Source organism: Accipiter gentilis, chromosome 22 (assembly GCF_929443795.1).
Source record: "Accipiter gentilis chromosome 22, bAccGen1.1, whole genome shotgun sequence".
Classification (NCBI taxonomy): domain Eukaryota; kingdom Metazoa; phylum Chordata; class Aves; order Accipitriformes; family Accipitridae; genus Astur; species Astur gentilis.
In genome coordinates, this window is record NC_064901.1 from 19,610,168 (window position 1) to 19,624,913 (window position 14,746).

Below are 14,746 nucleotides of genomic sequence, written 5' to 3' on the forward strand. Positions count from 1 at the left end.
CCTCGTTTAAGAGAAGGGTAAATATCGGTTCCCATGCCATTCTTTTACCCCCCTTACAGCTCAATGAAAAGTTGTTCTGTGGCCAGGCTGTGGTACCTCACTGACCTCCAGCTATTGCTTATACCCGGTTCCTGTTCTAGGTGACATCGGGCCCTTATAGGAAACACCTATAAGCACCTATAGGAAGCATCTCCTCATGAAGTTGCTGCAAGAGCAGATGGTCCAGCCACTGCTGTGGAAGATGGCTTGTGATTTAAACCCAGGATCCCAGTAAGAAACTGCGAGTCATTCAGGTGGTCTGTGAGCCTAAGGTGCTATTGAAAGAAGAGTGCTTTTGCATCCAAAGGCTTTTACGAAATTGTGGTCATATACGTAGTCAGATGGGCTCATTAATTCTAATTGTACACAGCAGGCACTTCAGAAAGCACCATCTCCTGGGATTGTTACACAGCAACTGACTCACAGGGCGGCCTTTTTCTTTATTGGTTCTCTTGTGTGACACACTCCTGTGACTTTCGAACTGTCTCAGCTGCCATCCTGCTGTTTTGCCTTCACAGTTATGAGCTTTCTGTCTTGGGCAAATGGCAGAAGCTCCAGGTACTCCAAGTAATTTTTGGATTGCTGTTTTTCTTCATCTGTCTCCTTGAATATCTACAGGTCCCTAAGGGCTCTTGACATCCATTTCTAGTAGCACAGCTACTCTAGTTTTCAATTTTCCATTGAATGAAATGTCAGCATATGACAAGCCATGCTTTGCTGGTGCCATGCTCTGGTTTAACAGTGCTGAATGTGGCCTCTATCATTTTTCATTAGTGGGTGCTTTATTATTTTGACACTGCTTTCTACCGACCTGTTGTACTGGAAATAATGGGGACTTGTAGTGACATGCCTCATACGTACTTCACTGCAAACTGCTAAAACTCATGTTCGTTAAAAGTGTCCTGTTGTCAGACATTACTAACACAGGTACTCTAAAATGCAGCAAGGATAGTTCTGACATGCACAAATGACTCCTTAGATATATTTTCTTCTACGCGGCAATGAATTTGATAGTCTGGGACACAAATAAGTTGGTTTTCTCTGAGCCAGCAGTGACAAATCTATGCCTACATTGCTCTAGGGGATAACTTTTTTCTCCCTTACACCACGTACATCTTTATCTCCCCTTCTGGCCTATGCAACAAGCATAACATCAACTTCCTCAAACTTGCTGCTTGTCTGAGCCTGGCGTAAAATGTCATTGGTCCTACTTTTAGATTTGAAATCCCTAGAAGATTCTGTGCATGTCGTTTCTAACACTTTTTTTTTTCCTGATGTCTGAGGATTTCATATGTATTGAAACAAAGTCACATTTAAAAATTAAATTTAACCCTTTGTTACCTACTAGAATTTTAAGGGGTAAAGCCACTCTATTAGCTATTATGCACCATTTGGAGCAAGTAGCGTTATCTGCGGCACTGGCCACAATTACTTTCTGCAGGGGTTTGCCCTCAGCAATGTCTGCAGCAGGATAGATACTGCTTTTAAAGAGCACGTGTGTGTAACAGATTTAAAATATAGTTCTGGATATTTTTGCTTCATAGCTCTTTTGTCAAGTACTCCAGACACCATGTGTCTAACCATCATCAGATCTTGCTTAGTTTTTATGCAACATTGCAATCATATATTTGGAACCAAAATACTTCTGTAGCCTTTTTGCTTGTGGGAAAGGTTAGGCTGAGAATTGCCAGGTCCCTTAGGCTGTAAAGAGTTTTATGATCAGTTTTAGCTCGCACGGTTCTTCCATGCATGAAGACGTGAATCTTTAGTGGCTATGGAGTAAAGCCAAAGCTTCTTTATTTATGTACTCTAACACCCAATTTCTTTTATGGATAAGTGACTGCTCTCCAAGTCTGACTATACAACTTCGAAAAAATTATCAATATTCTCAGTAGAAGAATCCGAGGACAAGTTAATTTTGTGCTTAGATACCATATCTTTGACTGGGCCATCTTTGGTTAATGCCTTCAGATTTCCAGATGGTTTTGTAACAGTGAAATCCTATGTCTGTTAGACTGTTTTGTAGAGCAGCATTCAGGATGCTGAGGCAGGTTGACTGAGCACATATTTCTTTACATACTTTGTGTTTCAAATGAGTCTGTATTCCTTCATCTTAGTGTGGCCAGACTATATCATCTTGCCACATTCACCTTGCTCTGCTGGATATGATTTCCATCGTAAGGAATTTACATGGTATTTGTTTAGCTTTTGCCCTACAGCAAAACCTTGCATGTTTTCCATGCAAGGTTTATGAAGTCTCTGACTGCATTTTTCTCATATTTTTCTTAGATCAAAATGTCACAATACAAACTTTCGTACTGCATATGCTGTCAGAAATGTGCTGCATATTCTATGCAGTGCACAGCCCAGAAGGGAACAATATCTCCCAGAGAAGGTGTTGAAGCTAGGTGAACATTTGCTTTGCTTTGTGTCCCATGTAGAAATGCATTTGGTATCAATCACCCCTTCAGTGCCGCTTTCTTGTATATGGGGAATTTTTTCCACTGTTTAAAATTTTTGTTGCCTGACTGTAGTGAAAACTCCATCTTTTTTTCTGGCAGTGATTAGACCCCCGTTGTGGAGCTCTGCTTGCTGTGTGGGTGAGTGCTTCCACCTCATCTCCCTTCAGTTCTGAGGAATTTTCTCGGTAGCATGGTGGGAACTTGTCTTGCAACCCTGTTCTGAATGTTTTTTGAGATGTTACAAGCTTAGACCGAAGTTCTGTGCTGCCCTCTGTGTAGTGTTTGCAACAGTGGACAATAATGAATGCCCTCAGAAGAACATAAGAATAGGACAAGCATATCTGCTTCCCTCTCCTGGGCTCCAGTAGGCTGTTCCTGAGTTGTATCATTATTTAAGACCAGTGAGTTTTTTCAATAGCTGGTATCCAGACTCTGGCAGTGCTCTAGCTTGTGCATCAGTGCCCAACTTAAAAGCATGTAATTGTCACAGTTGCTTCCAGACTGATAGTTCAGTTCTCTGCTGATGCAGCATTGTCCATTGCTCCCAATTACTTCTACAGAGATTTCCTCAGAATTAGTGGTGTTGCTGTCATTCTCTTGTTGGGTTTTGTCTCTTGCAGTGCATGCTCTTGTACCACTTGCAAATTGTTGGTGAGTGGCATTTGCTTGTAGTTCATGCACCTATTGCCATATGCTGAGCATTGTTCTGACTTCCGTTGTTTTCACATTCTGCAAGTCTTCTTGGGGTTTTCATTGTGAAACATTTGGTTTTTCCGTGTCCTGTCCTTTTATCTTTAAAATCTTTGAGTCCCTAAAGCATCAATTTTTGTCTGGATTGGGTGATTTCCTTGGCTTGACAGATGTGGATTACCTCACCTAGGATTAACTGCAGACCTTCCAGTAGACCAAGGTTTACTTTTCTGAGCCAGGAATTAAACCATCAAAACTGGCTAATGAGCCAGTTGTTCAGAGATTAGTCACCTTCCCCTCTGCTTTTACTCTGCTTAAAAGCATCACGTGCATCTCTTTAATTTTATAGAATGCCTCACATTTCTGTAATGAGCCTCAGAATTCATCTGTCTTGGCCAAACTAACTGAAAACCATGGAAAATATGAACTGCTTTAAAACTGAGTATTGTCAGAAACAGTGTTATTTCATCTGTCTCTGCTGCTGCTACCAGTTCCTTGCAGATACAGATTTTTTACATTTCTGTTCATAGGAGGGAGTATTTAGGCAAGTATAGAAATTCCCGAGGTGCCTCTACTTTTTTACCAATTGGTGGAGTAAAAAATTACCTGCTTTGTAGTCCCAGAACCTCAGCCAAGAAAGTTATTTATGAAGAGATGGAAAGCTGGCAGCCTTTTTTTGGGGGGGGGGGGGGGGGCTTGACACACAGTGTTCTTGGTCTATTACTTTGCTTGGGGGACAGTTTATATAAACTTAGTTAATAAGCAACCAATAACGTCTGTCTGTCTTGCTACCATGCTTTTGTAATTGATGTGGCCATAGAGGAAAGGCTCAGAATGATATTTTCTTCCAAATCATCCAGGTTGCGTTGAGAAATATGCGTCTGTAAATCTGTTGGAAATAGCAATATGTTGCTGAACAAAAAGCAAATTCGGAGATCCAAATATACGGTTATGGTACAAAAGCAAATTCTACCCTTGAGCAGTATGTACTTTTCATAGATACCAGTGGAAGATTCAGAGAAGGTTAAGTAAATCCACTAAATTTTTAGTCTAACCTATGAATGATAATTAAAAATGGAATGCAGGCCTCTGCCTTGAAAGCACCAGACCCACTAGGCCTATCAGGGTTTTAATTCATGTCAGCTCTAAATTTCTCCAGTGCCTACAGCATGAACGATATTTTACTCAAGACTTGGGTACTACCTGTTAAATTCACTGTAGTTTCCAATCTGAATTATTGCAGCCCACAGCCACAACAAATTATGTTAATATGGACTAAGGCACTCCTAATGCAGAGTAAGGGTATCCACATGGAGAATTAATCAGAAAGCATGTATTCTGATTATAAAAAGAACAGCTGTTTTAAAATAAACTCCCTGGGAAGGAAAAAATCCACATGCAAACAAATTGAAGGCAGAGTGAACCAACGTAATATAAATGCTGATGGACCAGAAGAAAAAGGAGTTTAACAAGTAAAGTGATTAAAGGGCAAACGCACAAGCTTGCAGGCAGAGTACCTATGCCTTACTGCGTTGCAGGTCCCAGTCGCGTGTCTCGCCAACTGAGGCAGTCTTGCTCGGGAGTTACGTGGTTAGAAGTGAAGCTAAGGGAGAGAGAGGCGGGTATGTAGGCTGTGTAAACAGGTCTGATTTCTCTCTCTCAGGGCAGTCAGTGCAAGGACTTCCAGGCCAAGGGAATCTTTGCTATCATCTTCAACAGGAGCCGAGTTCGGTCCAGGCAGCGTGTGCGACTCGTGTATGTCATTGAGGCAGCTGCAAGGGAAGACTCAGGAGGGGGAACAACCCAGCAAGATGCTGAATTCGGCTTTTCCTAGTGAATACTAACGCCTAAAAAATTTATAGATGGATGTGCTCGCGTCTGAAGCGACTGCCTTACGGATTTGCTGACGGCGCAGGAGCGGAATGCAAAAAAGGAGGAGGAGGGAAGGCGGGGAGGGTGGCTCTAGGACCCAAGCGAGCCTTCCTGAGCAGGAGGTGGGAATTCTCTCTCCTCCAAGGCAGCAGGAGCCCGAGCCCAGCCTCAGAGCTCCTGCGGAGCCCGCAGGAGGAGCCGGGCAGCTCCCCTCCCGAGCCGTGCACCCGGCTGGGACCGCCTGCACCCCCCGGAGCCATGGACAGGCTCCCGCAGCTGGTGCTGTGGGTCACCGCAGCCGGTAAGGAACTTACTTTTCTGCCCCCGTCTTCTTTCGGTGCAAACTCCCTCTTATGCCCGGGGACTCAGACTTCTTTCGTTGCCCCTTCCCTTTTACCTTTAAAAGCAGTAAAGCATTCTTTTCAAAGCAGTGGGGGGGAAAGGAGGGGGGAGAAAGGACTGGCATGAAACGTACATAAAGTGCGTGACGTGTGGGAAGATAAATCTTGATGGTTATTGATTCTAAGTAAATGTTGTTCACTGGAATGAATAGGTGATCTGTAGTTTCTTTAGAAAGGCTGCTGCTGACCGAGGCTTTTAAGCTGGAAGCAGGCGCTGCCACCGTACGAGGGTTCAGCATGAAATTAATAGCTATACCCCCCAGACCATTCCGCTTCTCTGATTGCTGGATTACTTTCTCTGTGACTGTTTTGGAGAGGTGAGTGAAAGTAATGCTTCAGGAGCAGCGAAGGTTGCTTTACAGGAAAAGGTGTAGCCTGGAGAAGATGCTTTGTCTAAGGAGAGAGGTGAGGGAGACAGATGGAGGGAGAAGAAGGTATTGGGACTATGAAAGATGGAGTTATGAGCATCCACCCACAAAGTGGTGCTCAGGCTGAGTTTTGAAAGGAATCTTTGTGCCACTCTGGCATTGTCAGCTTTGGTTCTGAAACGCAGCAAGAGGAATGAAATAACAGTAAGAGAGAAGGAGGGAGATGTTAGGAGGGAAGCTGCAGTAACAGGAGACAAGTTGGGAAGCAGCAGCAGGCACACAAGCAACGATGGGAGAAGGAGGTAGGAGCGGGACACATTTACTATATGTGCACAGTGGCAAGCAAACTCGTTATGAAAATTAGGAGAGAAAAACCCGCATTAGGACATGCTGAACTTCTCAGAGAGCTGAAGTTACAGTAGTACCCCCAGTGCAGAGACAAGACACACCATCTTGACCCTTAGACAAGGATCAGGAGGCACTTCTGTACTTCTCAGGATAACAAATCTTATTACTTCTAGGCAGAGAAGGAGGTAAGGCAAACAGGTTGTTGGGCACTACAGCTTGCTCTTGCTAGTGCAGTGAAATTCTCTGTCCCCAGCTAAATACTGAACCCGTATATATTTTCTTTTATATGAAGACATGCTGGGACATCAGTTTTTAAGCAGGTTTCATTATTTATTTCTATTTACAACTGAATGCCAAGACATAGCACGGAGTTTTTGATTTTGGGCTTTTTCTGGCCTGTTATTCTTATTGGGAGGAGGCTGCTTTACTGTCAAAGGGTCCCAGGTTAAGTGTACCCCATGCAAGCAGAGCTGTGTGTCCCCACAGCCTCAGTTCTCGTGACGTGTGGTCTCATCAAGAGCTGTGAAGTATCATCCCAGTGTTTTTTGGTGGAGTGACTTTGAACATGCAAGTAAGGTTGGTGTAAGGAATAGCCATTATCTCCAAGTCTGTGATTTGAAGCATGACTGTATTAGGACAGAGATAAAAAAAAAGGTGTGTTTCAGAGAGAGCAAGTAAAGAGCTGAATGAAAACAAACGTACATTTTACAATCTCTGTCCAATTTTCTGCCAAAAATAATCTCAATCACCTAGGGAGAGACTTGGATGCATGAGCATTTAACTGTGTAGCTGCTGTCACAATCTTCATATGGGGATTGCTTGTCTCACTGGGTTATTATGGTCAGCTCTCAGGCTCTGCAGTCAATTATTTTAAAAACCACTTATGTTTCCACTGAGGAAGTTTTCCTGGAGCATATTCTGCGAGTGGCTTTACATTTGCTTCTTTATTTGGAAAGCCCAAGGTCTTGGTGATAAGGGAATTTACAAGTCCACTTTTATCTCTTTTGTTTTACTGGCTGGCATATGCCTTTCTAATGAGCTGTATCCTAAAAGGAGAATTTCAGAGTTCCAATCCATTGAAAACTTTTGGCACACCAAAACACTGGAGGAGGTTGGAACTCCTTTCGGTGCAAAAATTAAGACTCTATGAAAATATTCAGAAAGTTGTATAGAACAACAGCAGTAAAAAAAACCAAACTCAGAAAGAGAACCCCTGAACCAAGAAAGGACTCGGTGCACAAATGTGCATTGTTCAGTGTCAAAGCAACTTCACAGTCATTTGGAGGCTGAGGTCGCACACTGGCCTCAGGTCTCAGGAGATGGCTGGGAGGAAGGTGAAAAAAACCACCAGATGAATGTGTGGGAGAATTTTCTTTCTATTTTAAGCACCAGCATTGCTTTGAGTCTTCATATTGGATGATTTTCCTTTGATTACTTGAGCTTGGTGGAGGGGGCTTGGTGGAGGAGGTAGGTCAGTCCTTTTCTCCTCTGTGAAAAACTGGGTCATGCCTGGCCAGATGTCATGTTCTTGCCTTTGGGTGTGGAGGGCAAACTATATGCAAAATTACAGCACAACGTACGTCCCAACCTCAAACACCTTTTCAAAAGTGCAGTCATATGTCTATGCCGTTTCTCAGAGTTTAGCTATTGAGTATAACCACAGTTCCTGAGATAATATTAGTACAGGCATTTTATCAAGTCTTTCTTTACAGCCCTTTCCACTACTTGTAGTGGAGCTGTCACAGAATAGGATATCTTACGTTTAATTTCGTCTTGAGGAATAGTTATGGTTTTGGGGTTTTTGTTGAATCCTTTCTAAGGCAGTGAGGCATAGGGAGGTTGACGGCAGGTTTAGGAGTAAGACAGCCAGCCTTTTGTTTGTTTGTGGAATGGTATATCAGCATGGCAATGGTGAATGCCCCGTTCCTGGATGCTATTTCCTCCTTGCATTTGTCTAACAAACTGTTTTCAGAAGCCCCGAAGGTTTTCTTCCTCTCCCTGGGTTTTTCTGCCTCTCAAAATTGAGCTGGCCAGTTTCAAAGAGTAACATAAGCTGGTTTAAGTTTAATCAGTCCACACATGCATGAAGATGCTCAAATAGGAGTACCTAATTTTGTTGTAAGCCAACTTAAAATAAACTCGTGCATCTATCTCACTTAGACAAACCTTTACCGCTTCGTGTATCCCTTCTTCTCTCTAAAGAAAAGCATGCCAAGAGTGGAAGGGATGGGGCCCTACATTCTCTTTTGCCTCTTCATTGAAGAGCTTCTCTCATTTCCTTCTTCTTGTGCCTATCTCCGCTCAGTTAAAGTAGTACACAAGTACAGTAGTGGTTTCAGTATTTTCACTTAAATAGTTCCAACCAGGACAGCACCAAATGAGCCTTTAAATTTGTCTTAGGAGTTAGGTCCATGGTCCTTTACTGTGTAAATAACAGCATATCTGCAGGCACTGTGCCCAGCCTGGATATGCAATTCAAGGCACTATGACTGTCACTGGAAGTCAAACATTAGGTGGATGCCTTGAAATGAAGAAAGAGTTCTTTGTAAGTCACAGACATTACAAAGTTGAAGACCCTTTGAAACACAGTGGAAAAGGATAGGATCGATATATGGGTATCCAACAGTAAGGGAGTACATGCAGACAAACACTGGGGATTTGTAAACTACATCAAGTGGGAGGACTAAGGTGGAGGAGGATGAAACCAGGTAGGGAGCCGTGTGTACTGTTACTTTCGAGCTGAAGACAATGTCGTGTGATCAGCCGTAGGAGAAATCCATCTTGCTGTCAGTGTTACATAGTTGCACAGATTCTAATTAGTCCATAAGATCAAAGTTGGCAAAAAGGATGCCCTGCTCCAGCAGTGTTTCAAAAGCATTCCTCTCCCACCCCCCAGAGTCCTGAGCAGATACACAGGAGGGTCCCTGTCTTCAGCCTGCTTGTACGTGTGATGGGGTGTGCACTGGCTGTGCTGGTGTGTTGAAGTGCATCTGTGATGTCTGTGACTAGCGTGGAGAGAAATTTTAATCTTGAATTAATTATGGTGAAGAATGCTGGTGTGGTGACACTAAAATGCTTTATAAAGTGGTCTAGGTTTAGAGCTGTTATGCCTGGAGGTTTGTTTTGTGTGTGCACCAGTCAGTTCATATTGAGACACTCAAGTGAGTCTAGCTGTATCAAGTCTATAAACTTTTGCTTAGAGAAGTCCTTTCTTAGAAAATCTCAAATGTTTATTTAAAAAAACTTCAAACATGATTTAGTATCAAATGTTTAGTTTTGACATGAAATGTTATAGTTCAACACTCCCTGAAATGTGTCAGTCTTTGCAATTTTATAAAACTTCTGAAAAATTTTCAGGTTGGCCTGTGACAGTTTTCTTTTTTAATTTCTTTGGGCTTGCCAGTAACTTGGAAAATCCTGTATTAAAGCTGCCTAGTTATCTTGTAATACCACATACCGATTTGTACCTGGATTTGTGCATGCAGGTGGTTGTCCTCAGGCTGATGTTCATTACTGCACGTATACACAGTGGCTGTTACTGCTGTTTGTAGCTTGGTATTGGATCAAATTCCTCAGAAATAAAGGAAACGAAGATAACCTGAACTTTTTGTAAACCTTTAGGAAAGGCAGAATCACAAAACAACTGCTGAGAGGAGAGGCAGGTGAGCTCTTTCCAGAAATAAATGGAGAGGAAGGAATCTGTGGGGTTCTTAGTTAACGCAAATTGATGGACCTCTATGGGAATACAGTTACAACAGTGCAACATCTTGCCCTCTGTATCTGGAGACTTTTATCCGAGACTCTTACGAGTAAGCATGATTTCTGTATTGAATGCTTAAATCAGAGGAGGAAAATAATGACATTAATTATGTTAATTAATTGGATCAGGCTTATAGTCTTTTCCTGTCTCTCGGCATCAGTCCTTCCTCTTCCAATTCCTCTTCCTCCCATTCCATTATAATTGCTCCCCTGCTTCTCTCCTCTCCTGGCATGTAACAAACCCAGTGCTTTGATGTGGCCTGCTATCAGCAGGACAGGGTGTGCACAAAGATGAAACTCGTGGCAGGTAGCTTGGAAAAATGGTGAGTTGAGATGTTTGGTAAGAGGTGACTTGCAGCTGGTCTGACAGATGTGATCTGAGTGAATAGGGAGAACCAAGATCTCTTGTGAGAGTGGTGACAGACACCAGTGGGTTATATGCACGCAGGAGGAACATGTAGAGCCTTTGGTTCAGATTGTGACTGGTTTGGCGTCATTAGGGGTTGGAGAGGCTATGCCTGGGGAATGCCAGGTTCCTGTCTTTTTTTGTGCTGGATGTGCAAAAGGGGAGCTCAAGGTGTAGGACCTTTACAACTGAGCAAATGTGGCATCAGGACCTCCCCACGTCTCTGCACTGCCTGAAGGACTACAGCTCTCAAGCAAGTGACAGGGTGTCACTGAAGCATTTTGCCTCCCTCAGGTGTGCTGTTTCCAAGAGCTTTCCTCAAGGTGGTGCAACTCTGCACTGCAGCTTCTTGTAGTGAGTATGATACCAGCACAACCGGGCCCATGAGGAGTAATGAAAACAGAGAGAAATGACATAAAAGGAAACAGAGATGACCTTGCAGTTTTCCTCACCTAGAAAAAGCAACTCTGTCGTATGCACTGAGGAAATAAAGAACTCAGAATTTCAGTAAGGTATTCATCCACAGGCCAGGTTTTATCTTTTTAGGAGAATTTCAGGTTGGTTTTCTATATGTGCTCCTTAACATAAATCTGGCTGAAAAAACATGAAACATTACACAATTCTGTACAACCTTGTCTTCCACTTGTTGGTGAAAACTAGTTAAGATTTCTAACTGACTTTACATTTATTTTAGGCAGTTGGACTACATGATCATTGTAGGTCCCTTCAAACTGAACTATTCTATTCTGTTCCGTACAAATGAAAGAAACTCCCTGACAATGGCACTAAGTTTAAAAAAACAGAAGAGACACCTATCGACAACAGCAGGCTCATCAGAGTTAAACATAGTCAAGAACGAGACTGAAATACAGAATTAAAAGCTGAAGTCTTTCCAAAAAGCACAGATCTAGCCTTGCAACTCAGCTTAACTTTTGCCCTATCTAGTGGGAGAGCCATGTCTGTTAATAAGACATCACAGATTTTCAGCTAATTGGTATCTGAAATCCCATAAGGTTTGGCATATCAGCCAAGAATGATGCATTTATTCATGCATTTCAGTTGCTCACTTAGGGGTTTTTTTCCCAGTCTGTAGCACAGCATGTGTTTGAAGGCATGAACAGCCAAGCTTTCTGGGGTTACAGCATCCACACCTCTCCCCTGTGTCTATATTTATGGAGATACATATTTATATATTAAAAACATAGGAGTGATAAAGTAACTGAGCGAGAGCCACACTAGAAAGTGACATGGAGGAATGTGATTGTGTTTTGGTGCACTGAATGAAGTGCAGGAGGTGAGAAGTGTCTGTTTCTTCATTGTCATGGTGAAGAGTTTTTGTGCTGGAGGCAAACAAAACACGAACTGGAACTTTATTCCTGCCTTGAATCGGAACCAACCCAATAATGGCAGTCATATTGGAACTTCAATGAGAAATGAACTCGACAGGTTGCTGGATCAGAGTCACAGTTCACCGAAATCTTGCTTCCCACAGCAGAGATGCTGTTGGCATGGGAGCAACCTCAAACTGCGGTGGGCTTCTGAGCAGTTTTGCATCCAGCTTCCACTTCCCCATGGGACCCTCACAACCGCCTGCTTCCACATACCGATGCAGAGCTGGTTCGAGTGGCTCTGCGGCGGTGACCGAGACCTTCTTCTACATGCTGAGGGTGATCTCGGGGTGCTCGGGCATTCGCCTTTGTAGCTCTGCCTCACAACTTCTGCTCTGCTTTCCTGGCCTTAGGGAGGCAGGAGGAAACTGCAGGGATACACAGAGAGGATGGGAGGTGGCTAGGGCTGGGCAGAGGAGCAGGATGGAGGAAATCTTTTCCAGTGGAGACCATGAGCCCAGCCAGCGTGGTTTGGGATTACCAAAAAAAAGGTTAGCAGCTCTCAGCCTGAACCTGAGAAACCTCAGGCAAAGCTGAATTCAAACTGGAACTGAACTGAAAAACTCCTTTGCTTCACTGGATAGTTCATTTGGCAGTTTTGCAGACCCTGGTGTCTTGATTAATATTTTAGACAATGTAAGGGGCATGGATGATTATCCTTACACACTTCTAATATCTTAGATGTCTTGGGGTTTTTTTCAATTTTCTGCTTCTATTGATATATTTAACTGCAGTTTTAATTTTCCAAGTATCTGCTATTTATAATATCTTTTTCCTGCTGAGCTCTGAGTGATTAATACATATTTGCTACTTTGACTTTGGCAAATAGAATCATAGAAAAGCATGACTGCTTGGAATTTCCTTGGTCTTTAACATGTTTTAGAGTTTGCTTTATGGCATTTTGATGTGTACTGTGCTGGAGTTCAGATCTCTTTACATGAGTAACACTTTTAAAGTATGTAATTCACAACAGGAGCATTTTCTGTGTTTACACTCACTACAGGAGCCCAAATAGTATTTAAAACCTCAGAAAGAAGCTCTCTTTAACCCCATGCAGGCTAACAGTTCAGCCTAGATTTTAATAAGACACTGGACTTGATGAATCTTATAAGCCCTGATAGCACAGTCATTGCAAAATATTTGCTATTACGCATTCTTTTTTTTAACTTCCCTGAAGTCCTGCATGCCTCCTGGCACTTCAGGATCTCTCAGGTTCTTAGAAAAGTTTAAACTTTTCCAGAGTTTGACAGATGGTGTTTGTCAGTCTGTTGCAATCCTAGAGAAGAAATTTGAAATTCAGTAAAATTTGAAAAAAATAACTTTGTGAATTAATTATAAGCAAAATGACGTGAATAAACCAAGCTGGCTTTTATTTAGTTATTTCAAAAGGCCTTGTATTCTGCCTATTCAGGTGGATAGAAAAATGAAAAACTTATGCAGATCTAGCTCTTTTCATCTCATCTAGAGCTGTGCTAGATTGGTCCGATTAGACACAAGGATTTAGCTTCCCCTCTAAAAGCTATTTTCATTTCTTATTTCCTGATAAGTTTTGGACAGGGCATAGCTTTTTTTATTTCTTCTCTCTGCATTGTAATTTCCAAATATTTTTTTTCCTTTCTTGTGTGCCTTCCTGCATAGATATGCATGAAAATTAATGAAAGGAAAAAATATGGAATTTTTTTTATTTTTTTTTCCTGAAGGAGAATAATTTTTTTCACTTATTTTAGGACCCGAAAATATATGGAAGAAAGCTTTACTTTAAACAAGCTGTCTTCCATACTTTCCTCAGTGGATGCAGTTATCCAAAACTGTGCAATACTCAGGGGTTGCTCGTGATTGTTTGTGATAATATTCTAATTATATATTTAATAAGTAGATTACCATTTTGCAGGGACTTACGTGGCATGTGACTGTACAGGCTATCAGCTACGGTAAATCTAGCTTATAGTTATTTTTTAATTAAGCTTCAGCAGAATTTACATTCACTGCCGCACCAGGGTACATGCAGAGTAAGCAGATAAGTTATTTCATTACTGATGGAAACTGCTTTGTGGCTGCAAGAAGGAGGACTGACAAGAAGCAACAGCCCAATTAATAATGTTACTGACATTCTTCCACCGAGAATGGTGGGGGGTGCCTTGTGTCAAGTAAATGTAGAAGTGCTGATTATTCCGCTGGATTTCTTGGGGCTCTTGAGACTGAGTGAACATGAAGCAGGCCAACATTAGCTCAGCTCTACAGCGTTCATGCCCACCTCGACCTCTCCTGCCAACCCCCAAGTGGCAGCATGGTCTTATTTTAGCTGTGTCAGTCAGACCGCAGGGATGCTTTGAAATTACCTAGCTTAAAAGCTAGCTTTCTTTTTTGCAAATCATTTTAATGGTCCAGCTACTGTGTGACACTATACAGCTTGTGTAGGTACAATTGAGGACATGGTGATAGCTGAGGAAGGACCAGAAGGGCGTCAGTCTCCCAGTGGGGCTAGAGGAAGGCAGAGCAAGGCTCGGGAAGGAATTGTTTCGGGAAACTCTTAAGCTGTTGGGCTTTCTCTGAATCTCTGCCCCCAGACATTGAAATAAGTATCTTGTGAAGTTCAGCTGTACGGTTAGATACCTGAACTTAGACTATGTGAATACACCCTTATTGAGCTTAGTGATGTCTGCTTTCCATTCTCTCACAAGGAAGCAAGTGCTTGACGTCAACCTTGTCAGCTAGATGTCAGTGAGCTGACGACCTCCATATCAATTTGTACCACTGTGAAAATACCTACAATCCTGTTGTACTAAATAGAAAAACTTTGTTAGCTATCTAGTTCTGTCTATGACAATTTCTTATTTTTGGACCTTGTTAGTTTTTGGCATCTAGTTATCAAAACTTTTAACAGTTTTAGGGGACACAAAATTCAGACTATTAGTTTGAATCCTATCATTGATGCTACAGTAGTGAGGAATAAGAGATGCAACATGTTGTTGTGTGGCCTTCAAGTGTCCCCTTAGCTCTTCAGACGAAATAG

At 42.3% G+C, this 14,746-nt stretch overlaps 1 protein-coding gene across 1 annotated transcript in view; it reads left to right on the forward strand.

Annotated features, from left to right (window-relative positions):
• Window positions 1-5,312: 5,312 nt before the first annotated feature.
• LTK (leukocyte receptor tyrosine kinase) overlaps window positions 5,313-14,746 on the forward strand; it is a 100,634-nt gene continuing 91,200 nt past the window's right edge. The window contains exon 1 of the mRNA XM_049825268.1: window positions 5,313-5,364. Coding sequence (XP_049681225.1) covers window positions 5,322-5,364 — 43 coding nt within the window. The 5' untranslated portion in view covers window positions 5,313-5,321. The remainder of the gene's footprint in view (window positions 5,365-14,746) is intronic.